General features: G+C 30.9%; 1 protein-coding gene across 12 annotated transcripts in view; it reads right to left on the minus strand.

Moving 5' to 3' along the window:
- Positions 1–25,600, minus strand: part of LOC118192707 (protein phosphatase 1 regulatory subunit 16A-like) — a 460,297-nt gene that overhangs the window by 24,039 nt on the left and 410,658 nt on the right. For all 12 annotated transcript variants that reach the window (XM_085822137.1, XM_085822146.1, XM_085822136.1 and 9 more), the window contains 5 exons: positions 18,242–18,312; positions 13,388–13,533; positions 12,326–12,429; positions 8,545–8,669; positions 4,746–4,871 (listed from right to left, as the gene is read on the minus strand). In XM_085822137.1, coding sequence (XP_085678263.1) covers positions 4,746–4,871; positions 8,545–8,669; positions 12,326–12,429; positions 13,388–13,533; positions 18,242–18,312 — 572 coding nt within the window. The remainder of the gene's footprint in view (positions 1–4,745; positions 4,872–8,544; positions 8,670–12,325; positions 12,430–13,387; positions 13,534–18,241; positions 18,313–25,600) is intronic.

The following is a 25,600-nucleotide window of genomic DNA, read 5'->3' on the forward strand; positions in this document are numbered from 1 at the left end:
CTTCACTGCTAATTCTTGGATTGAAATCAAGAAGTTACTGTAAAATTGTCTTAGGGGAAATGGCTAGTCCTTGATATCATAAAGATGCAAGGCTTTGTCAATGAAAAGTAAAGGGAAATATTGTTGAACTCATTTATGGTCTATAAAAAGCAAGTGAAAGAAACATGTAAGAGTCACTGTATTCAGACACGAACAATGAGGGTTATGGTATTTATTCAAATCGATATAGTGTGATGCAGTAAATTCAATATTAACCAGCAGAAGATTGGAAAGATGAAGGTAAGAGAGCAAGGATGAACTTTTGGATGGGACATTATAATGTGCAGGGATGTTTTATTAAGCGTTCTGAATCAATATGAAGAATCAACAACTGAGTTTGAATTCAATGATATCATAGATTTGGACACTGACCATAGTTTGAACAGATGTCAATATACCATGGCAAAGGGGAATAGAATATATGGCCAGCAACAGAGCATGTGCAACAGGTACAGCCATACTGGGTGGCAGAGGAATTGAAGTGATTGCACTGAGTGGCAAAAAGCCTAGCACCGGCACTGATAGAATATTAAGGTAATTTTTCAGAAGAGAAACTGAAAATTTGTGGGAATAGAACATTAAGGTACTTTTTCCAGAAAAGAATGAAAAATTGTACAAGTTTTATCTTATTCATTAAATACTATCTTAAAGATTAACCTACATATCAAAAACTTAAAATTTATAAATTAGAAGAAATATATTATACATCCTGGGAAAATACTATAAAATGAATTAAAAGTACCCTTAAATTTTATAACCAAGTTCAAATTCTTCACCCAAACATAATAATAGTGGGATTTGATCATATTACAATATATAAAAACCAGAGATTAAATTTGGTAGCTAATGAGTGTTTATCCCCCCCCCAAGAAAGGATAATGTAATATTTTGGGATTTTATTTTCTATTAATGAATTAATTAAAAGTATGATCTCTTCTTGAAAATAATTAACTTCAGTACAAATTTAGTATTATGTATTTAATTGAGAATAGTGTCATTTATAAGTTTTTCAAAATGTTAGATTCCCAGTAATTTAATTTAATAGTTTTAAAATTAAAGTTTCTTCTTTTGTCAGAAAGTTTAACATTTTTAAAATCCAAAATATGTAAATCTAAATAGTTAATTTCTTTTTGAGTAGTATTAGTTTTATTTAGGACTAAATTATTTGGGTAAATATTATGTTCTATTTTTCTCAAAGTCATTTATTGCAACGATATCATCAATATATCTAAAAATATTATTGAAGTAAATTTTAAAACTTGATTAAATTATTTTTGGAAGTGATATTCTTTGAAGAAAAGGTAATACATATATATATCTTTTAAATCTGTAAATACTTCCTTTTTTTCACAGTACATGGGATCTTTGATTATTCCCTTTTTCTCATTATTTGGACACAATAATGCACTAATTCACATGGATAATCAGGTAAACTAGGCACAACAATCATTTTAACTGCTATGTACAAGAATATTTAAGGGTTATATACTTAGGGTTAGGGATACATTTCTGCAGAACATGATTTATTAACTGATCATGGGAAATCGTGCAAAGCTTATATGCCTTAGAAGGGATGCATTCTAATGGAAATTATTGCTAGATGCATGCTTTATGGAGGATGTTTTCTAAGGGAAATTATTATATATCTATACGGTACATGTTTACATGGGTAAAACCATTAAAACTCCATGCAGACAGCCTGTACATGGAAAACAAACCCAACACAAAATACCAAATGACAGTCTAATGAAAATTACCTCATATCCAATGGCAAGCTATGAAAATTTTAACATAGGGCTAACACTTTATCTTATAAAAGCAAAACATCAAATTCTACTTAAATGTTTTACTTTTTACAAAAACAGAAAAAATAAAAAATTATGCAAAAAGATGACATTTTAAAATAAAATAATAAAAATAAATTTTTAAAAAAATCACAGAAGTTACCAAAAAAAAGGGGGAAGGGAGTTTAATTATGCATCATCACAGTTTATGCCTTCTCAAGCTACTACTACACATTATTTTCTTCTTCTTTTATACCAACTGATTTTCTAAGAAACAAAACAATGATTTTTGAAAAAAAATTAACATTAGGCTTAGGATTAAATTCTTTTAAAGGCATCTCATTTAAGGAGATCGTTGCTAAATCTTAAATATACAGTACAGTCAAATATGAATTTAGCTAATTGATATCATTAGAAATTTTGTTAGGCTGTTTTTTTGGGGGTGGAGGGAATACGGCCATGTTAACAAAACCTTGAAAATCATTTTTTCATGCATTAATTTAAAGTCTGCATCTTTTCCCTTCCTCCTGGCTGTAGGTATGTTACATTTTTTATGTATTAAGCATTTCGATAAAAGACTAATTGTTTTCAATTCGTCAAGTTCTTCATCATTTTCATTTCTTACTTTATAATTACTTTACAACAAAAATCTATTTTGTACAGACATAGCAAGACATCTCAATAATTTTCATCATAGGAGTTAGTAAAATTTATTCTTGCTTTAAAATGTTGATCCTTCAAATTCAGTTAAAAAAAATGCCTCAACTTTACGTTATACACGATATGTTTCACCAAATTTAAATGAAACCACAGGACACCCCATTCATTAGTCATATTTACATTAGATAATTTTATTTTGAGAAGAAGGTTGCAGTATAACTACCTTTTTTACATGAAGATAATTAAAAATTGAATACATTCTCCTTGAAAATGAAATTTTGAATATTTTTTGCTTTAGCAATCTTGACAAGTTTATGAAAATGTTTAGCAGGCATTTATACATTATCATACATATTTGCAAATAACTCAATACATAAGCCCCCCTCCAAAGAAAAACCAATCACAAAATTAAACCTCAACTTATATATGCATTCAAAATTTACAACACTGAAATTATTCGTATGTTTTTAGATATAGTTACCTAAATTACACAGGTAACTGTTATTCTTGTTAGAGATACCAATCCAATTTTTCAAAAACAAAATGAGAGATTTAAAAAGATTACAATTTATCATAAATAAACTTTATTTTATAAAACAAATAGAACATATACCATATCAACAAAAAGAAAATAGCCAGAAAAACTTTCCTCAAAATGATATCGCATTTCAGTATCTTTTCCTGATTTGAAACTTTATTCTTGCGATTTTTCATATGGTCACAGATAAACCAATCATTCATTTGCCATCCTCCCTGGCATCATCTGTCCATAGTGTGTCATGTTCTGTGTGGTTCATTAAACTTCCACACTTTTTAATTGATTTTACTACAGTTCAACTCTGATTTTCATTTTTGACCATGCAATTTAAAATGAAATGATATAAAATATGTAATGATGCAGATCACCTAACTTTAAATTTTGTATGAGTTTTTTCACCTCATAACATCTAGTTATTTTATTTTGAAAAATGAATTACAACTTGCCCCTATAGCAACAGATAGCTGCAGATATTCTGTCAGAATGTGTTTTTGAATTTCATTATTATTCTATGAAATAAATATGTACATGATTAAGTCGACATTTCCGAGTGCAAGATTTTGGGATTCAGTTTAAATGTCTGACATTTTGAAATTCTGTAAATATATGTGGCAAAATCCGATTCCAACATATATGAAGGAGCACTTGTACAAGTATATATCATATAATTTAGTAGCACAAATTCTAAAATAAGTCTACCTTGTGCATGAACATTAATAATTTAAGTTTATAAGCAGATATATTACTCTGATATTTAAAGACATGGATTTGTTTGAACACAGTGTACATAAGTAATCTTCAGGTGTAGTAAAAGCCTGATTATCTGGTATTCAATTAACAGGAAAGCTCAAAAGCTCAAATAATCAAAAAAATTCAGAATTTTTGAATTTGGGTTTTTCTTTCTTTCTTATTTTTTTTAATATTCTTTTTGAAAAATTAAGTAAATTTTAGACTTCTACAGTCATCATAAAGCACATGCAGGACTATTGAAACCCCACGATAACTTCTAAAATGTGAATGGAATTACATGGCTTTCTTTCAGAAGACGTTGCTTACACCTCCTATTCACCACTGCATGCATCATATTGTTCTAAGAATTCATCCTTGGAAAAGGATATCCCTTATACAAAGAAAAGTATACAGGTATTACAAAATAACTTTTAATGGGAAGTTCTTTGTTGTTAAGGCATAAGAACATATGGAAATTCAAAGGAGTCAAATATTTTATTTTGCATTTAGATTTCAACTTTTTTCAGAATCTTTTGATATTCTGTATTTATGATTATATTAGTGTTAGATACCATTACAGAAAAAATAAAAACAATTGATAAAAAATATTTTTAATGAATTTTTTTTTTAAAGTTACGCTTAGGGACACAAAATATCCCGCCTTGCGAGATAGTACTACTGCAACAACACACTGTTTCAAGGTGAGTTGTGCTAAGTGGTATGCTTTTTCTTAAGAGGATTAACTGCTGATGCATATATGATACACCCGTCCTGAAGGGGTTACGATTTAAAAAAAAAAGACTCCGATATTTCAACATACAATTACCATCATTTGCCAAACATTACATAAGAAATAATATAATCAGAGAAATAAATCAGATTAAAGATTGAGAAAAGTCTTCTATCGATTATTCCACTAATGTGCAAAAATTTAACACTATAATCACAACATAGCAAACAATGTATACAAGAAAAAATAAAAATTTTATACTTACATGACCCCAGCAAGCTGCAGCGTGTATTGGCTGCCATTGATCATCATCACAAACATCAACAGAGACATGATGATCAAGTAGAAATTCAATTACTGACAGGTACCCATTCGCAGCAGCTATGTGTAGCTGTCCATGTAAATAAAGAAGGAATAAAGGAAAAAAATATTATTCTTATAAATATTAGAAGAAGCAATTTTTACAGAATATTCCCAATCTCCCTACACACACGCATATATATATGACATTTCGTCAAACTTTTGTATTCGTTTACCAAACACTGAGATATTAATTAAATTCTATACGTCTTATAAAAAAGTCCCTCAAAAATTATCTCTATAGCTTGCCAACAAATGGTAGCATACGGTTGTATTCCTAGTTATATAGATTTAATTTTGATAAAACAGTGTATGACGATAAACTGCCAAATTAATATTAGGAGCTTCTATAGCAGCATTCTGTGATCATGTTGAGTAGGAGCCCACGATTCATGGATATAAGGGTAGAACCATGAGTTAATGTAAAATCTTGCATTAAACTAGCCAAATCGGTCCCAGAGATAATTGAATGTGCTTTGTCAAGCTTATAGAGATGGGGCAATGACCTGTACACAATGTTTTAAGTAGCACCAGGTTCAAAAGTGAAAGAATGTCTCTTCAAGATGAGTGATCTGACAGACATTCCATAAGCATCACCCTTGAAAACATGGAAAGAATTTTGGGACTTATTCAGTGGATCATTAAATCATGAGTAGCAATAATATACACTGTGAAATAAAAATAAAAAAAAAAGACAGTTCTATATCTCCCATTCTACTGGGCCGATTGACAAAATTCAAATTGCGTTTTTCATGTCTTGAAAGTGCAACTTAGGATATTTATTAGATTTACATATAGCATTGTTCTAACATAGGTATTTTGACACAAAAACAGACTTTTTCTGAAAGAACATACCAATTTTTTTCCATATTTTGATTCTATGACTCAAATTATGCCTAGATGTTAAATTTTGTAAAATTAGTGCGAAATCTACAGAGAAATTCAAAAATTTATTTTGATGCAATTTTTTCAGTTGTGCCAAGAATAATTCACTTGGCAAACTTCTTAATATATGGCAACCAAGTTTCCTTTCCCTTGGAAAAAAGGCACTTCGTTCCTACTTTCAAATAATTTTAGCAAAGTGTCTAAACCACATTTGATGTTTTATCGCGTTCAACAAATAAGCCAAATTTCAAAATGCGCCAATATATAAATTCATGTATATCTTCAGAAATTTTGAATAAAAAACTGTTATTTTGCAGGTATGCTCAGAAATATGTCTACTTTAAGATGATGGTAAAAATTTTATAGATTATAATTCAAAATTATTTTTGAAAAATTTCTAAAAATTAGCTAAAAAATAAATTTTAAAAATAAATCATAAAAAATGGGTGAATTTTATTTTGAGTGAACCTAAATTTCGAAATGTGAAAGGAAGAATCAGATAAGTTTAATAAAAAAAAGAGTAATTAAAAAATATATACCAAACCTAATTAACATTGAGCAGCTAAAATTTTGAGAACTAATTTTTTAAAAACTACTCGTGCAGTTTTACAATACTTCATAGGTTGGCATAATTTGCATCGTAGAATGGAAATACGAAGGGGAAAAAAAAATGGTATCTTATTTCAGAAAAAGTCCAATTTTGTGTCAAAATACCTATATTAGAACAATGCTATATATAAATCTAATACATATCCATGTTGCGCTTTCCAGAAATGAAAAACGCAAGTTGAATTTCGTCAATCAGCCCAGTAGAACAGTAGACATTTTTTTTTGGTGCAGTGTACATATTGTTGGTATGCCTAAAAACTTAGTTAGACCTACAGACGTAAAACACAATAGGAAACTTTTAAAAGAAATGTTTTTCTCTCAGTAGTATAGACGGAAACCTACTTAAAGTACACTATACAGAAGTGAAACTTTCCTTTATGATTAGCATATGAAAAACAGAGTTTCAAGCATACCCCCTCCCAAGAGTAAAAAATATTATAGGTATGTATGTGAAATAAATTACTAAATGTAAAATTTCTCCCTACATTGCAGGAAGAAGCAAGGTTTTCAAAAAAATTCTAAAAGGAACATGCTTCTCAAAAAGATTTCTTATTGCATTTCATGTATGCAATTCTAATCAGGACATAACAGTTAGGTGCAGACCATCTTAATGCCAAAATTGAACATGCTGCATTATACTGCCAAGTGTGTTCTCTGACTGCTGACCCCTGATCAAAAAGAACATACACTACAATGCGAAGAGATCTCATTGAGAGTGCCATGCATAATCAATCCTTCCAGATCCAGAATCATCACCAAGAAAAATTGCAATATGTTGATTTATTATTTATTTACCTAAAATGAACTTGCATTCCAGCAGAGGTAAGAATACTAAGAGTGAAAAGACTTAAAAAAACATTAATATGTATACCAACACTTAACACTGCAGGCATAAGAGTGAAGAAAATGATGCTTAACAATAAAATAATAATAATAATAATAAAAAGAAAGAGATAGAAAAAAAATGGGGTAGCAGGAGTGAGTGCATGAGCAGAACGGTAAACTGCGAGCTCAGCAAAAGCCTAATAAACCTTAACAAACCTTTTGGGGCAACCATTAAAATATTAAACCTTTTAGACTTTTATTTATTTATTATTTTTATATTATCACCAAGTCTCAAAATATACATGCAGCATTAAAGTACAAGTCACACCATAGCGAGTTTCATGCATTCAATTATTAGATTTGTTACAGAATAAGGGTTTCAGAATATGTTTCAGACTACGTTTACATAATAATAATAAAATTACAATAATTCAAATGTCCAAGAAAGAAACAGACAACCATTAAGTTTCAAGTTAACCCCTTAGCACATTTGCCCGTGTCTGATATGGGCGAAAGTTACCAGCGAATTTGCACACGCCCGTGTCTCACACGGGTGATCTCGTATCTTGTGTTATTTTATTTCTAATGCCCGCCTGAGTTCCTTCTAGTAAAAACAGATACACTAAATTATAATTAAACTTACCATAGATGACACTACTATGCAGCATTTTTTTGCAAATAAACCACATGATGTATTTTGATGATTAACTATAAGTTTCTTAAGAATTCTTTGCTATAAAGCAGTTATTTGGTGTGGAAAAGGTAATAGTATATCTATTTTTATTGCATTAATTATCACAAAAGTAACAGTTAACCATAAATTGATTTTTACTAAGTGTTTTTGTAACTTGTTTAGAAAAAGTTATCTGATAATGAGCGACTCTGACGATTTTGAATATGCCAATTTATCAAAAGGTTTCAGCGATGAAAGTGAATGTGAAAATAATGATGATGGGATTTTGGATGTAGCAAGAAAGTATCAAATTAGAACAAATCAAATAATTACTAGTGCAAATAAAAATAACTTGCAGTATACCTATATATTCATTTTCTGTCCAAAAAACACGATAATTTTTTATCAGTTTTTCTGACAAAAATCAGCTTTAAGGGGTTAATTCTTGGCTTTTATAGGAAAAATTTTCAGTTACAGAATATACTATTCTCTTTCATTTTAGAAACATAGAAAAAAATTTATGATCTATTCATTCATAAACATTAATATAAATAAACACAAATTTATTAATAGAGTGATTTTTAAGCTTAATAGTATTACTATATGTCATCCTTGTTACATTTATTCAAAAGTCTACTTTGGAAAGTGAAGAAATTATGAAATATTTATAACTATTACAATTATACACTGAATTAAATTCATGCATACTTACAGGACTAGCACCATTTTCATCTGTATAATCAACACCTTCACCTTGTGATACAAGATACTTTAAATCATTTAACATTTTAACTTCGGTTGCTGCACGAGTTTGATCAATCATTTCTTGAGTTATACCTAAGTACAAAATTAAATTCATATAAGTCTTATTATTTGCTTATATAATAATATATATATTCTTCATATTTACAAGTACTTTTTATTTGACTAAATGCTGAAGGAGATCCCAAGGAAATTGCACAAACCATTTTCTGTCAGAAGTTTGAAGAAATAGATCATGAAAATATGAATGGGTAGTTTTCTCATGGAGGGGGAAAACAAAAGTTCAATTTTTTATTATTAAGTGATACCTTTACATAATATTATTACACATTTTGACATTTACATATTAAAAGAAAGCTGTTAATAAACAGATTAAAATTCTTAAAGTGAAAAATATAATTTTTTGAGACAATATTTCACCATACTGTTCGAAATTAGTACTTCCTACCATTAAAGTTGTTCACAAATTGTCTTTTGTTAAGAATTATTTGAAATGCAATTTTAGATGCCTCATTTTCAAAAATATCTGTTCACACTGGTAACTCTCACAAATATGGATATTCATCCTTATACATATGATTTTAATTCAGCATATTTAGCTTCCGAAAGATATTTATGAAACATACATATATCCTTTTCTTTAAACATCATTTTGCAAGCCAGTCACTTCCAATTGATGGTCTGATGGATTGGATTGGATTATTCAATGACGGCAAAGCACACAAGGATTATCTGCCTAAATGGAGGGATGCCTTTGTGGAGGACATTCTAAGCGAAACTGGCTCATATACACGTTACACATGAAGAAAACCATGAAAACACCCATGCAGCCAGCCCATTCGTGGGATTCAAACCTTGGACCGAAATACCAGTCTTCAGCATCTTTACCACTCGGCCGCTGGTGGGCCGATGGTCTGATGGAAACTCCTCAATTACACACTCAAATGGATTTTGAAACATAGAAATATCTTTTGCACTGGCATCAAAATCCATAAAATACTGTTGTAATTGTAGTATATGTTCAGAAAATATATCCTGCAAAAATTTTTTGGGAATGGGGATTTTGTTAATATTTTTAATTTTTTACAGCATGAAAAATAGTCAAATTTGTTTAATGCAATTTGTATTTCAAACAATGTAAATTTTTTATATGATGACCTTATGATACAATACATTTCAAATATGAGTACTGTTTCCCCCTGTAATTTTAATTGAATTCATTGAGATAACCCATTACATCTGTGGCAAATATTAATTTCCATAGCCATTTGCTATTCAAAAAGTGGTCAATTAGCCTATGGTCAATTTTCTCATTTAAAAAAATATCAATGACCTCACTCTATTCGAAGAATCTCGACAAAACTTTCCCACTGCTGAACCATCGATTAGCTGCACGATAAGGCAAGTTAAGATATTTCCAGAGGTTTTAAACATTTAACATCTTCACAAGCCTTAATAATTTGTCCAAGTAGTCCTTTCTACATTCCACAAGCATTTTTTCCACCATCAAATGTGATACATTTTAACTGATTCCATTACTAATTATTATTATAACAAATTAATATTATATTAGCATTTTCTCACCTTCCTTAAAGATATCTTCATCTTTACTTGTTCCACACAGACTAATCATAGAGTCTAATTCTTCAATCATTTCAAATTCAGCATTGACTCCTCAAATAAACACCAACCATTGGGCAGTATCAGTAATATATGTGAACTCATCAAAAGCCAATGAAAACCATTTGAAATATAGCCCTTGTGTTTTAATTGACTGTTGTTGAGGCTCTTGATGTCCTTAAGTCTTCTAACATTTGTTGTCGCCCAAATACTGACATATGAAAATATATATATATATTTTTCTGGGTACATTTCTTCAGTTGCCACAAGCAAACATGGTTTAATTGATTCACCATTGGTAAATGGTTTTCCTTTCATTGCTAATCAATGAGCTATTCCTAAACTGACTTTAGTTACAGCCTCATTATAATTTTTTATTTTTACAAATAAATTGCATTGTGAAGATACATTCAGTTTTAAATTTTCCAATTTTAATTATTGTTAATTTTCTGTGAGGTTTCAATATTGTGTCAATGATGTCTACTGTACTCTTGATTTACAAATACTACGTCACTTCATATGAAACATAAAACTTTGTTGAGCATGACATTTGAGGTCGACTTTTCTCTTCTTATTTGATTTTGAGAGTAAAATCGTAATGAGTAAAATAAAAAGAAATAATATGTCAGAGTACCTTAAAACATATGTGAACTGTTATAACAAAACTGTCAACACGCTTCCACAGCACTCAGCACTCAATAAACAAACATTCGCCTGTTAAAAGTGCTTTCAAAAACAGTGAGAAACAAGAGAATACAACAGAAGTGCCACTTGAGGCTTATTGACAACTTGTCAACACAACTATTGGCCATTGCATAATGGTGCATAATTTGATTTATTTTTCACAGAAAAAACAATATCATTCCATGGGCCAGATTAAAAACAAGAGCTGCATTTGGCCCGCAATCCGTAGTTTGTAAACCCCTTAGCTAGATAATTCCATACTGTTTTTTTCATTTAATTATATAACCAAGACAAAAATTACAAATACAGCATTTAAAAAACTTAAATATGAATTCAAGCTTTGAGATTATTAGATAAATAAATTTATAAATTCATTTAAATTGGAATCTAAGTAGTGTTATCTTTTATTGCATCATTTTGCTGGATCAATGGCCTTTCAATGCTGTAAGTGCGTGCATTAGTATAAGCAATTACGCAACTTTGAAAATACTGCTTGTTGTTTAGTGGAAGGCTGGTCCCAAATTTTAATCAGTTTTTCAAAATGAGTGATAAAAACAGAGAAATAACAGTTAACTTACACCTTTCTTAGCTAAACTAAGCTTGCTTACTGATGATCAGAATTATATAAAACCAACGTAAAAAATCTTATGAGTGGGTTGTTTTGTTATGCTTATCCATTAGTAGTGCTTATTTGCCCTTATTTGGCAACAGTTTTATTAGCAGAAAATGGTAAATAGTGGAATATGTGAGTAGCTTTCAAATCATTCAGTCAAAATATAAGATTTTTTTAAATAAAACTTAAAATTTTACAAATTAAAATATTTAACATGTCATTATTTACAAATATGATTTAGTTTAAGACACAGAAGGATTGAATTTCAAAAAACGATAAGCATACAATACCGAATCCCCCCCCCAAAAAGTGCTGCAAAAGATTGCAATTTGAAATTACAAGACTTTCTGCATCCAGCATAGTTATTATACTAGCTATTAAATCTTAATCTTATCTACATAACATAATAAACTTTCTATAATTTAAAGAAAAAATTGTAATACACTTAGGACTAAACTGAATAAAATAATAATAAAAAAAGTGGAATCTTAGCAATTATATATACATTAAAGTAATTTTAGAATTATTAAAATATTATTAAATCATTTTGAGCCACTTTTAGAAAATTAAAACTTTATTGCTTTCGAATGCTTTTAAAGGGTAGAAAAATATTAATAATACATAAAAGTAGATCAGTTGCATCTTGAAAAACAATTAAATATTTTTCACACAACTGTTCATTGTTCAAATGCTAGATTAGAAGATAATAATAATGCAAAATTTCTTTTATATAGGAAGAAAATGAAAAAAAAAAAAGTAAACCACTATGTAATATTTTTGCACAAACATTTTACAAAAAGCAGCATGTGCTTACCTTTTTTGGCCATTTCATTTTCTATGTAATCTAAAGTGGTATCATCATCACAGATATCATATGGCATATTTCCATCAGCATTCACAGCTAATAAATCAGCTCCTCTGAGAGAAAAAAAAAAAAAAAAAAAAGATAATAGAAAAATTAGCACAAATTATTAATACTATTTTATCACTGATTAATTGATATGTTTTAAATAAATCCATATTTCCAATTAAAACATGTATTAATATTATTTCACATTTAAATATTTATTTAAAATTAGTTATAAGTTGAATTGTTAAAAGTTAATACAGAAAATATTCATTACACCCTAAATGTAAACTGATGAATAACATTAATAAACATGCTAAAATCAATTAAATAAGTATAAATTTTACATTTTAAATTAATATTCCATTAATATTCATTCCAATTTTAATTCTCTTGCAAATATTAAGTTGCTTGAATTTAAACATGCACATAATAAAAATAATATAATCTGTACTTAATAAATTAGCATGAATTTTGAACTATAATTTAAAAAAATTACTTAAACAAACTGAGAGGCATTGCAATGCATATTTAATTTATTCTAAAGATACTGATAGCTGGATGATATAGATGACATACTAATTAAAACTCTTGCTCATGCTTTTCAATGAATTTGGAAAGGGGGATTATCCTTACTCTAAATTTTTTTAGCTATTTCTCCATATAATGAAATATAAATTACAAATATGCTATTACACAATAATAATAAAGAAACAGTTGTATGTAGATTCCTTGCATTTATTTGTGGTGGCAGAAAAACTTAGATTTTAAATAACTGATTACATCATAAATCAATAATAAATCATGCAAATAAAAAATTGATGATTTTTCCCCCTATAGACACATATAATGATCATCATAATAATATGAATACATTTAAAACAATTCTTCGAATTTTGCTTTAGTATTTTGCTTATTTTTTATTCTTTGTTTTAATGAAATACATAAAAATATTCATATGTTAATTCATCAAGTTTCAGAATTTATCAAATATAAAAAATCAATGTGTCTTCGTTTTAATAAACTTACTTTGCAATAAGATACTTCACAATATGTATGTGTCCACATGTAGCAGCTGCATGCAGGGGTGTCCACTGTTCACTGTCTTTGGCATTGACATTTGCACCAAATTCTATTAAGAGTTTCATCATTTCTTCACTGTCATCAATGCAACACTGAAATGAAATGGAACACAAATCTTATTATTATACTTTTGGTGCATTTCTGAAACCTTGTTTCAGTTATTTTTATTTCGTTATACATAGCAAAGAAAGTATTGTAATTGCGATGGGTATCACATTTTCACAGAAATATTCATTCTGACCACTCAATAATTCATCTGGACGATTTGTTTGCACGATTAAATAAAGGATATTTCTTCCCAAAACAAATTATAAAATGGATTCAGAAGGGACTTTTTGTGACACCTATATGTAAATTTTGTGACATTTCTATATGTAAATATCTTTTACATAAGTATGTATCTCTCGAAACTAAAAAATGATTAGCTATAAAATGTTTAACTTTTGTATAAAATCTATGAAGTAAAAGGCTTATTGCCAACTGATTATACATATACATATTATTACAGTTAATATATACTATGTTATATATTATTAAAATTATCAAGCCAATTTACATATTTTTACCTTACACACATATATTGAAAAGTTGTATATCTGTGTGTGATAAAAATATGTAAATCAGCTTTATAATTCAATTTAGCAATAGCCTTTTAATTCCTCATTTTTAGTTTGGGTATCTCTATTCTAAAAATAATAATAACTTTCCTGACTGCAGCATTTCTAGATTAAACTATGCCACAGAACTTATAAACTCTGAATAAGCTACTTTGTAAAGCTCATGAAGTAGCTTATTCAGAACATAAATTCAAAATTTTGAGAAATGAAACTTTTCTGACCTAAACCAAAACCTTCATCTTGGCGATCTTCCATATTGGATAACTGCACACTTTTAACTTGAACCTCTGTGATGCTTGGATACTATTTCTCTGTGCTCTCTTCCTAACACAACAGTATTAAAAATGTAAATGTTCAGGCGTGATTAGAATGCTAAGTGAATTGTGGCCACAAATGTCAATTTAAATAAAAATGAAATTTAAACCATTTTGAAAGCCAATTAATTAGCTGAATTCCTTGTTTTAGCAAAAAAACAAGTCTTATATAGAAACTATAATTTTAGTCACAAAAATTGATTTTTTTAACTGTTTCCAATTGCATCTGGTATTTAGGTTTTCGTTTGTGTGCATGTGTTTTACAATTTTTAAGGAAGATGTTTTAAGGTTTTATGCATTTTTGCCTTGCCCCGGAGTGAGAAATGAATTGATTGAATAAGAAATAAATCTCTAAGAAAATTTGAGGAAATAAGTCTAAAGGAAGAGCAGCAAAAAATGTGTATAATTTAATAGGCGATATAAGGAAGTCATGTTCTGTCCACAGAATTTTTTAATCAGAAACAGATTTAACTTTGGACAACACTTAAAAATTTGTAAAAACTAGCTGAACCTTAATACTTGCTTCATTTTTAATAGATGTTATGTCACATTACTTCCCATGTTCTGTATTAAAACGTACATAGTCCGTCTACGAAATTTTGGGGCTAAATTTACACACAACATGACAGCTGGCATTGCTTCTCTTTGCTGCTGTAGAGTGGCCCAAATCCCATCAAACTGTGTCATGCAGACTGTTCACTCGATGGCCTGTGGTTTGTGTTTGTTTGTCCCCATCGTACATCAGAGTGCAGTTGAACTGGACCCGTGAACACTGCATTTGGATACCAGAGCAGTGGGGTTATGTACTTGATATGGATGAGGCTTGATTTAACATCCAGAATGAAACCCAAAGGGCAACACTATAATGAGATCCAGAGACATGCTATCAGGTGCCAACATCGTCGAAAGAGACCATTACAGAGGTGTTGGTGTATTTAATTATGGCAAAGCCCCGAGGGCTATCTGCCTAAGAGGAGGGATGCCTTCGTGGAGGACTTTCTAAGGGAAACTGGCTCGTATACACGTTACACATGGGGAAAACCATGAAAACGCCCATGCAGCCAGCCCGTTCGCGGGATTCGAACCTCGGACCGAACTACCAGTGTTCAGCGACTTTGGCCCAAAACCTTGAAGGTTATTATGCGCCAGACGAATGGTGAATAAAATTCAAAACGCACAAACACATTGTATCAGATGAATTGTTGAAATGAACCTGTAATGCTGATGAAGGCATGGAGAAATGACTGAGAAATGCTCTAGCAACAGGTAGAGCAGGATAACAGAAAAAAAAAATTCAAATTATATGGTAAAAAGAGATGTCTTTTAAAAATCTTATGAGGCTGATGTGAGGGTTTCTTCCAATGAGGTCTGTTAACATTCATAGAGTTAAAATAATATTCATGTTTCTGACTAAAAGCAGGACAGCAGGTTAAAATGTGATTGACTAAAACGGGAACATTGCAAGTGCCACAAATAGGCTCATTATCTCCTTTCAAGAGATACTGATGTGTCAGTCTGTAGTGACCAATTCGCAGGCGAGCCTTCCTCTTTTTGATTCCCTCTTGACTCCCAATACTCCAAATTGGGTTTTACCTGCCTTAATTTGTTCAGAGTCTGGCATTCCCAGAGTTCTTGCCACCTGGACAAGATTTTTGTTCTGACGTAATTCTGTATGTCTGTAAAAGTGACATCATTTTCAGAGGTAATATCAGCAGATTTTGCTGCGACATCGATGAGTTCATTGCCTCTGATGCCAGCATGTCCAGACACCCAGCAGTACATAGAATAACCTGCGTTTCTCAGACAGAGGTGGTGTGTCTTTAAAATTTCTAAGACCAAAGGGTTGCTGGTATTTGTATTTATTGATTCAAGAGCACTCAGAGAGTCAGAGTAGATGATGAAACCTTCTGCTATTCTGCCTAGAGATAAAGATTAATGAATTAAAAATGGCAAAAGTTTCTGCAGTAAAGACAGATGCAGCCTTATGAAATTTACTACTCTTGATTACTTTTCCACAAACAAAAGCTGCCCCTACATGATCATGATTTCTTGAGCCATCAGTAAAAATTGCTTTATAGTTAGAATAAATACTTCTATGCTCTAGGAAAATTTGTTGATACTGAACATCAATGGTACTGCTCTTCCTTAGTTCTCCAAAAATGTTCAGTAGGTGAATATTCACTTCTTGCCAGGGAGCAATGCCAAAAAAGTTAAAGCTTTTGGGATGCAGGTATTTTAGGTTGAATTCTTCAATGAGTGAATGCAAAGATCAAAAGGTGGGATACACAGTGTGAAATATGTGTAGTTTTACAGTATAAAAGCAAAATTCCCTGTGCTGAATGGTTGTCTCAGTATACAACATTCATACCAATGTTATCCAGTGTGAGTCTTGACTCATCACTTAAGATCACATAACTTGACGAAATTCTCACACATGAAGACAGAAATTAAAGAAAATTCTGCCAGTAATGCTTGCTAATAAGGAGGTGAAATGATGTTCTAGAATGCAGTTTCAAAGGCATCTCACAAGTTTGGATGGGTGCACCAATATTTAACATTTTCTAATTTCCAAAAGTAGGTTATTATGAGCAATTACTCTTTTTGGTTGTTTGTTTTATAATGTACTAATAATTTCACACAATAAATTACTTCACATGGAAGTCCCAATTCAGATGTCTCCCTAGAAATACATATTTTCCTTTCTAAACATGCAAAACAAAGTAAAGCACAATGTAAATTAAAAGCACTATGTTTATTTAAGCCGATTAAAAGCACTACCTTCCCTCCCCCATGCTAAAACCCTCATTCAGAAGACAAAACTTAAAAAATATTTTAAATGCTAGAACCAAATAAATCTATAAAGATTAAAAATTTACATTTCCTTAAAGGTGAATCACTCAAAAGAATTTAGTAATTATTTCCTCTTTTCTTGAATAGCAAACATTTCTAAATTTTGCTATTCAGGAAAAGAAGAAATAATTCAATCATACCATTTTAAAAATTTATAGTAGTCTTAATGGAGCACTGACTCACAATGTCATCAAAGAACTTGAATGGAAACAGAAAATCCATTCAAGTTCATTGACTCAATGATCAATGCATGACACAATATGGTCCAAGATATGCTTACTGTGTCCTGATTTTCCAAAACTGGTGTTTTATGCTTTACCTTGTTTTTACTTAAAATACAGATTACAAGTGGTGGTGGGGGAAAAAAAAAAGTAATGCAAAAATGTTCTTCATTATCCTAACAGTTTATACACAGATAGAGTTGAAGATTAGCAATATTTTAGTTAAAATTTGCAGAAAATTCAGTAAAAAATTATGAAAAAAAATTATTTTGAATACATACACAAAGTTTGTTGCATCCAATTTTCCCACACTTTGTTACATACACACTACTCATACTGCTATGATATCTGTTTGCTTTGAACAAACAACTATCTTAAACATTTTTTCAATTGGATTTATCACGGAAAGAAAGGACTGTGCTTTTCTTTCCTTTTTGAAAAATTATCAATCATACGTTTTCACCAAATAAAAAAACTTGAATGAGAAATCCTCCCTGTTGCTGTTAGTCTTTCCATTTCTCATAGAATACCAGTTTCATTTTTACATGGTAGCATCAAAGTGATCCATAGGATTCACTGTTTTATATCATGTGACAAAGTACAAAAATTGCTCAAAGCAGTCATTCTTCCGAAATGTTTCGAATGTGTGATACGGTCTTCAACCGCATAAGATAACAAACATTAAGTGCACATAAAATTGGATGGAAACTAAATGTTATTCTATTATATTCAAGAAATCATTATAAATTGGGTTCACAATAGAGCGGTTTGATTGCATATTCAAGTTCAAATATTAACCTGGTGCAAAGCTGTCAGTCCATCTTCATTAGTAGAATCAGGCGAGACACCCAGCATCAGCAACCTTTTCACTGAAAAGAAAAGAAAAAATTTAAACACATATAGAAATTAAAATATATAAAACATACAGTCTAAATGTCTATAAATTTTGAGCTGATGATGATGTAATAATTTAAATTTATGACAAACACAAAACAAAAAATAATCAAACTATAATATAAATAAAATAAAATGAAAAATTTAACGGAATAAGATATGCACCACAGCTGAACAAGAAACTATCACCATGAGAATAATGAAACATTCCGAAAAATATTTTCCCCAAATATATATACATTATTAAATTTTTATATTGTAATATGAGATATGAGATGTAATTAATTGCAATATACTAAATGCAGTTTTCAAATTTATATATATCTTTATAATTATTTTTAAAAACTGCATTCACGTTACAAAAGTACTCCCTGTTCATTTTAATAGCAGAAGGATTATTTGGTCAAAACGATGCTTTTTCTGCCCCCATATAAAAAATAATATTTATTGGCATTTTTAATGCTAAGATATAAGAATTAGTTCCTCTGTACCTCAATGAAACACACAAAACTGATTTTGCACATAGCAATTCCTCAGAGAGAGAGAAGTGTTCTTTCTAACAAATCACACAAAAAATTAGAAGGAAATTACAAAAATCTATAACATTCAAAACATTACTCTGCTGCGTATATAAAATAGCCATAATTAAAATATTCCATATAAAAGTAAATGTAAATAACAACTCTCAACAGAATCTTTCAAAAAATTAAACACTCGGTAGAACGTTTACTGGCTCTTTTTTCCCCTCCCAAAAGCGTCTTTATAGTAAACTTTTGTTCCAAAGTGAAATTATAAATGACAAGGAACTTAATGAGGCTTTGTTGATAAAGAAATTGACTTCGCTTGTAGCGCAACATATATCTGAATTATCCAAGACAAAAAACATTACTGCAACAGAATTTTTGTATACGAACATAATTATGCATGATTATTTCTCATTCGGAAGTTAATTCCCAAAATTTTTGCATTTATGCATGAATTAAGAATTGTTTCTTGACTTTCCATTCTTAGTCTTAGTTTTTGACTGATAAGATTCTTTTCTACTTTCTATTTGTGACTTTTTTAATTTCAAAAAATAATGATAAATAAATAATAATAATAATAATTCGACAGTTAATTAAATTCTCAAAGCATGGAGATAAGAATAAAGAGCTATGGCATCCCAGCACTATGCCTGACGCAATGCTACCGAGCTTTGGGAGCCAGAGGAGTGTGTGTGTGTGTGTTTTGTTTTACATCTAGTTTAGGTTAGGTTACGTTATTTAATTACGGCAAAGCCTCAAGGGCTATCTGCCTAAGGGGAAAGATGCTTTCATGCAGGACTTTTTAAGGGAAACTGGCTCGTATACACTGCTTTACATTCAGAGCATGTTACCTTGACAGCGGTTTGGACCAAGAAGTTTTTACCTTTTGAAATTAAATCCAGTTACTTCTACTTTGTCGTTAATAAAAATAGAAATAAATAAGAGAGAACATTCGCTAAAGAAAGTGAAAGAAAGCATTATGGGCAGCGGTTTAGTATTACTTCCACACAAAATGAAGAGAAGAGGGGGCACTTTCGCATAAAAGGAAACAATAATTGTTGAGTGGAAAATAGCAATTCGTATAGTTTAGAGGTATTTACGCAAAATCACATCTTGGTTAATTTTCGATAACTTGTAACAGCGATTTTGATTATGAATTTGTTTTATAAAAGTCTTTAAAATATTGGCAAAAATATTGTAAATAATTCAGTATCGATGCATCAACTGTATAAAAAGTTCCTTATTTCAAGCCACTGATTAACAGAGTTGTAAGAAAAAAGTATAAGAATAAAATTTTCTCTCTCTCTCTCTCTCTTTTTTTTTTTTTTTTTTTTTTTTTTTTTTTAAATTTTATTAAGCAACATGTTTAATTGATGACTAAATTTAACACTCAATTATGAAAGAAAAATCTTTGTTATTTGATACATATGCTGTTGAATGAAACGTAACCAATTTTTATTTCTTAATCTAATCCTTCATAAAAGAAGAGATTGAATAGTGATCTGCTACTTTTAAAACAGTTTCAAGACATGAAAAAAAATCATCATCAATGTTATTAACCAGTATATCAATACACTATGCATATTGTTACCTTTTGGAATACCTTGCAATATGTAAATTTCAAGTATTTGTGAATTTACATCAATTAGCTGTTTTAACTCTTTCATTGAACCAAGGAATACTGCTATGCAGAGAACGGCAATCAAGATTGCGATCTGATGACCATGAGGTAAATATTTAAATGTGAAATGGATAGTTGGTATTTATTATATTATCAAAGAACTATTAAACTGAGTTAAATTTCTAAGAGAGGTATTGAATTCTCTGTAAAAATATATTTACTAGAAAATTTGAAAACGAATGTATTCAAAAACATATCTTAAGTGAAGAGTTTGAAACTTGAGGGCTAAAGGTAAACACAAAATTATGCACGTTTCAAATATTTGTAATTAGGCACAAATAACAGGTTATGTTTCTAAAACTTCCGCAAAGGCTATCTGCCTAAGGGGAGAGATGTATTCGTGAAAGAATTTCGAAGGAAAACTGATGTTATACTAAAAATAATGCACGTAATCTTCATTGAATTTATACATATTTATCAAGTAAAAACTTCTGATGTATGGTAAATTACTTAAATCGAAAAATATAGTGAATGAACAGAAAGTAAAGATATGCGCATCCCGAAAATTAAAAAATATTAAATATATATGGGTACTTATGCATACCTTGAAAAGAGCTTGCATTTGGCTATAACAAAATTGTACTGCTGAAATCAAATGGGGGGGGGTAAGATAGGTATTAAAAGAATTATTTACTTACATTTTATAATACCTCAATCTCAGTTACAAGTTTTAAATAATACTAACAAACTTTTTTTTTTTTCATTCCTTTCAGAAATACTCATACAAAGTTAAGTACATGGAAATCAGAAACCAGCAGCAATATTTAACGTATTTCACTATTATAATAATTTCAAATGAACTGAACAGAGCATCAATTATACAATGACGATGATTTTTATTTTATTAAAATGCCTAAGAAGCAGAAAAATACTCGTACAGCTCTTCACAGTACTATAGAATACAATTAGTAATTACACTTTAAACTACTAAGAACATTAAACACAACGCAATGAAAGGCGAAGCTCTCACGGATATCTCGATATTCCGTAGTTGTTCTGCACTAAAAAAACAGAAATTAATACTTTGATACTGTTGGGTAGGCCTGTGTCAGCAGAACTTTATCCCGCTATTACAAGCACCTCAGATAGCCGGATTAGGAGAACCCTCACATGGGTAACATCACATGTAATCACTGGTATGAGAAATGATTGAATCAGAAATTGATGCTCTCTCTCCAGCCTTATACAATTTTCCCCCAACTTCCAACAAATCCCTAGTACTTCTCGAAATTAATGGAAGGTATATGAGGGGCGGATACGGTTACAACTACATAGAGGAGCCATTACAGTTATTCAACTACAATACCCATTACAGAGATAGAAGGACCGGATCAAAATGTTGCCGGGTGACAGGTGACGGAGGACGGGACATCTGGTGTCACCCAGAGAGTTAAACAGGTGCATGCCTCTAGTCCTGAACAATCCAGCGTTTAAATAGTCGGCAAAACTGCGGATTTCTGGCAATTCGTCACCAAAACTTGTCGCTCAGTCCTGTTGGTTTCTGAAAATTATCAGCCAGAGTTCGTTAAGGATGGTTCGTATAAACCTCTCTACAATGCCATGTGATTGCGGATGTAACAGTGTCATTTGTGTTTTGTCGATGCCGAAGAGCTTGCAGAGTTCTTTATTTGCCGATGCAAAATTTCTTCCTTGATCGGAATGTAACTGAAGAGATACTCCAAACATGGCATTACCTCTGCTACTGCGACAGTATCTTGATCAAGAATAGGATACGCTTCAAATCACTTTTGTGATGTAATCAATGACAGCGCGGATGTATTTATTGCCATGAGCAGTTCATGGCAGAGGTCCCAGGATGTCAAAGGCGATGCGTTCAAAAGGCGCTCCTAGATTGCAACGTTGCAGTTTCCTTCGGCTGCGTTTCTTCGGTTCTTTCCAAACCGCACAAGCATCACATGATTGGTATAATTTTTTCACGTCAGTTCTTGCATGACTCGAGTAGAACCATTTTCGAACTCTATGCAAAGTTTTCATTATTCCGAAGCAACCTCCTGCTGGACTGCTTTAAGGACGTCTGAGATCTTGGAAGTATCAGCTGCCATCGGAATGCCTTTGGATCATCCAATTCAAACTACTGTTACAAGACACAGTTTCGAATATGGAATGAGTCTCAGAGAGCCCAATATTGTTTTGATGTAAAACTACATATTAAAATGCCCTGCCAAGTTTTTCTATTTGGAGATTCCATTAAGTCAATTATGAATTTAATGGCGCCGTCTTCCAGCTGGTCCCCCGTGATTTCTTCATCACACCATGGGTCTGGATCAGATGATGTTATATATGTAACTTGATGTACGACCAGATTAAGTAACTCGTATTTCGCTTCGACCCTGGAACAATATCAACAGCTTTCTGGCGAAGGTCTTCTAGATAGGGCATTGGCGTTCCCATGTGATTCCCCCCCCAACAATGGCTGGCACTTACCTATAACGGCATTGGCCACTACTTAGGCCAGAAGTGGCGGCCATTTTATTGTCGAGGCACCTAATAGGCTTTCACCGTTACCTGTTATGAAGGGACAGACAATTTTAAATCCATGCCTTCTCCGAAATTCGAACCCAAGCCCTTTGTCATCGTAGTCAGGCTTCCCTAACCACTATACCGTCTAGGCGACCATTTCCATGTGATGATCCCTTCCGATGACGGACAGTGATGCCATTCCTGGAGTCTTTGTATCCACCTGGCTATTTGACCTTCAGGATTCTTGAAATTTAAAAGCTCTGTCAACGATGAATGATGAGTGCAGAGCAGGAATTTTCAGCCATACAGATAATGATGGAAATGTTTTACGGCTTTAATTATGACCAGTCACTCTTTCCTGGTGACACATTAATGCCTCTTCGGTTTAGACAGAATTTTAGAAAATTTGATTAATCGCATTAAAATAAAAAATGTATAATAAAATTTTACAGCGTTTTTTACAGAATCATTGAACAGCGTTCCCATGTGACATCATTGAAAAGACCGCCGATAAGTTTCAAATCTGAGGAAAAACTTAGATTTGAAACTTATCGGCGTTCTGAAGTTTTTTGTAAAAGAATTAAAAATATACAAAAAATTTATATTGATGATTTAAGCGATAATAATTTTATTATGTAGATTATTATTTATGTAGATTATTTGAAAACGAATATAAGTTATATATTACAACACCACTGACTAAGACAGGCTGCACTAGAAAACGGGTCTGGAGTTTTTTGTAAAAGAATTAAAAATATACAAAAAAATTTAAATTGATGATTTAAGCGATAACAATTTTTATGTAGGTTATTCGAAAACGAATATAAGTTATATATTACAACAACAATTATTATTATATATTACAACGTGAAGGATATAGAGCTCTTCGCATCAAAACTCGCGAAGAAGAGATAAAAGAAGCTACAGCAGAGATTGAAAGTGCAGTACGGAGGAGGTGTTCAGAATTCAGAAGGGAACAGTGTATCGGTGAAAGAAGAAAGAAAATGTTTAAAAAGAAAAGAGAGAAAGAGAAAGCAAAAGAAAAACTTTCTCGCTGGAAAATTTCTGCAAGCGCTTTAAGAACTGATCTATGAGACTAGCATTGGTAATTGGTCTCTGGAAGTTCGCAAGAATTCGTTAAACAGAATAAAGATACTAACACATAGAACAAGAAACAGAATAAGTTGCAAAATGAGAAGGCACTGCCATTTGGAATGCATGACTCATACGAGAATAAAATTCTGCAGGGAATTTCACTGCATAGCGAAATTTCATAAATATTTCTCGAACTAAGAGGTTTCATATCTTTTTTATAGCCAACTATAACACGGCCCGCTAGTATGATTTTTGAGATACGCAGAACGTTTTTGAAATGCTATTGATGGTATAAAACGTAATTCATACAGCAAAGAAATTAATTATACATTACAGCAAAATGTTCAGCAGTATCTTCTATGTATAAAAACTGTCCTTAATAATAATAATAAAATCACCTACTTGAACTTGGTTTAGGTTAAGTGAGTTAACATATGACAAATTACATCCTTATGGGAAAATGTTGTTTTAAAGTAGTTTTTTTTTTTTTTTTTTTTTTTTTTTTTTAAGAACTGTTAATATTTGACAACGCATATGTTGGAAACAAAACTGTGTAGTATTCCCTTATTTCCTGTTCACAATCGATTAACTTTATTGATTATGAACTAAATATTATAACATCTTCCGTTTTCCCTGCACATAACAGTAACTAAAAAACAGAATTTGTATTGGAAAATTTAGTTTATATCTTTATCTGTTTAATAATGTGTAATGTGTACATTCATTTTTTAATTATTTATATCGATTTTGGATTATGAACTTGTACACAAAGTACAATGTACAAAGTTTAAATAAGGAATGATGTATAGTTCAGGAATGAAATAATTCATTTTGCAAATTGGAATTAAAGGAAAACTTAAAGTTTCCGAACATTTCAGTTTACGAACGATCTTCAGGGATAAAATAAGTTCGTGAACCAAGGTTTCACTGTATCTGCATCTCCTGCCACTTCATAAACTATAGCAGAAATTTTCTAAATGAACTTATTTTACACCAACTATACATAAACTACTTTTAAGTTACCATTTTATTTTTCAAGCGCTATATTTTCAAATTATTAAAACAGACTCCTTTTTATCTACCAGTGGCTAAGCGGAAGAGAAGAGATCGCTGAGCATTCAAAATTCGACATGGGTTTGATTCCGATGAACGTGGAGACTGAAAGGAGAGTTTATAGTTTCCCTTTCCTCCTTAATTATCAGTCCCCTGCCCGTTTAAAGCCTTCAATGAAGACGACTCTCTCTTAGACACATAGTTTTCGCATGTGTTGCCTCAATGGATTAACTAACCAAAAATTCACTTTAAATAGATCAAAACAAATGTAATAAATACCAGTATTTAGTGGTCTTCTCCAGCGACTAAATGGGCAAGGGTTCCTGAAAAACTAAATATAACTACCAAAAGATAAGATCGACGCTGAATAAGACCAGATGCCGAATCATTGAACACTGCTGTTGTCCCATCCAGATGTTTCGATATCAA

This window comes from Stegodyphus dumicola, chromosome 8 (genome assembly GCF_044657685.1).
Source record: "Stegodyphus dumicola isolate Sdum_Otavi_A_Nest chromosome 8, ASM4465768v1".
NCBI classification, from domain to species: Eukaryota; Metazoa; Arthropoda; class Arachnida; order Araneae; family Eresidae; genus Stegodyphus; species Stegodyphus dumicola.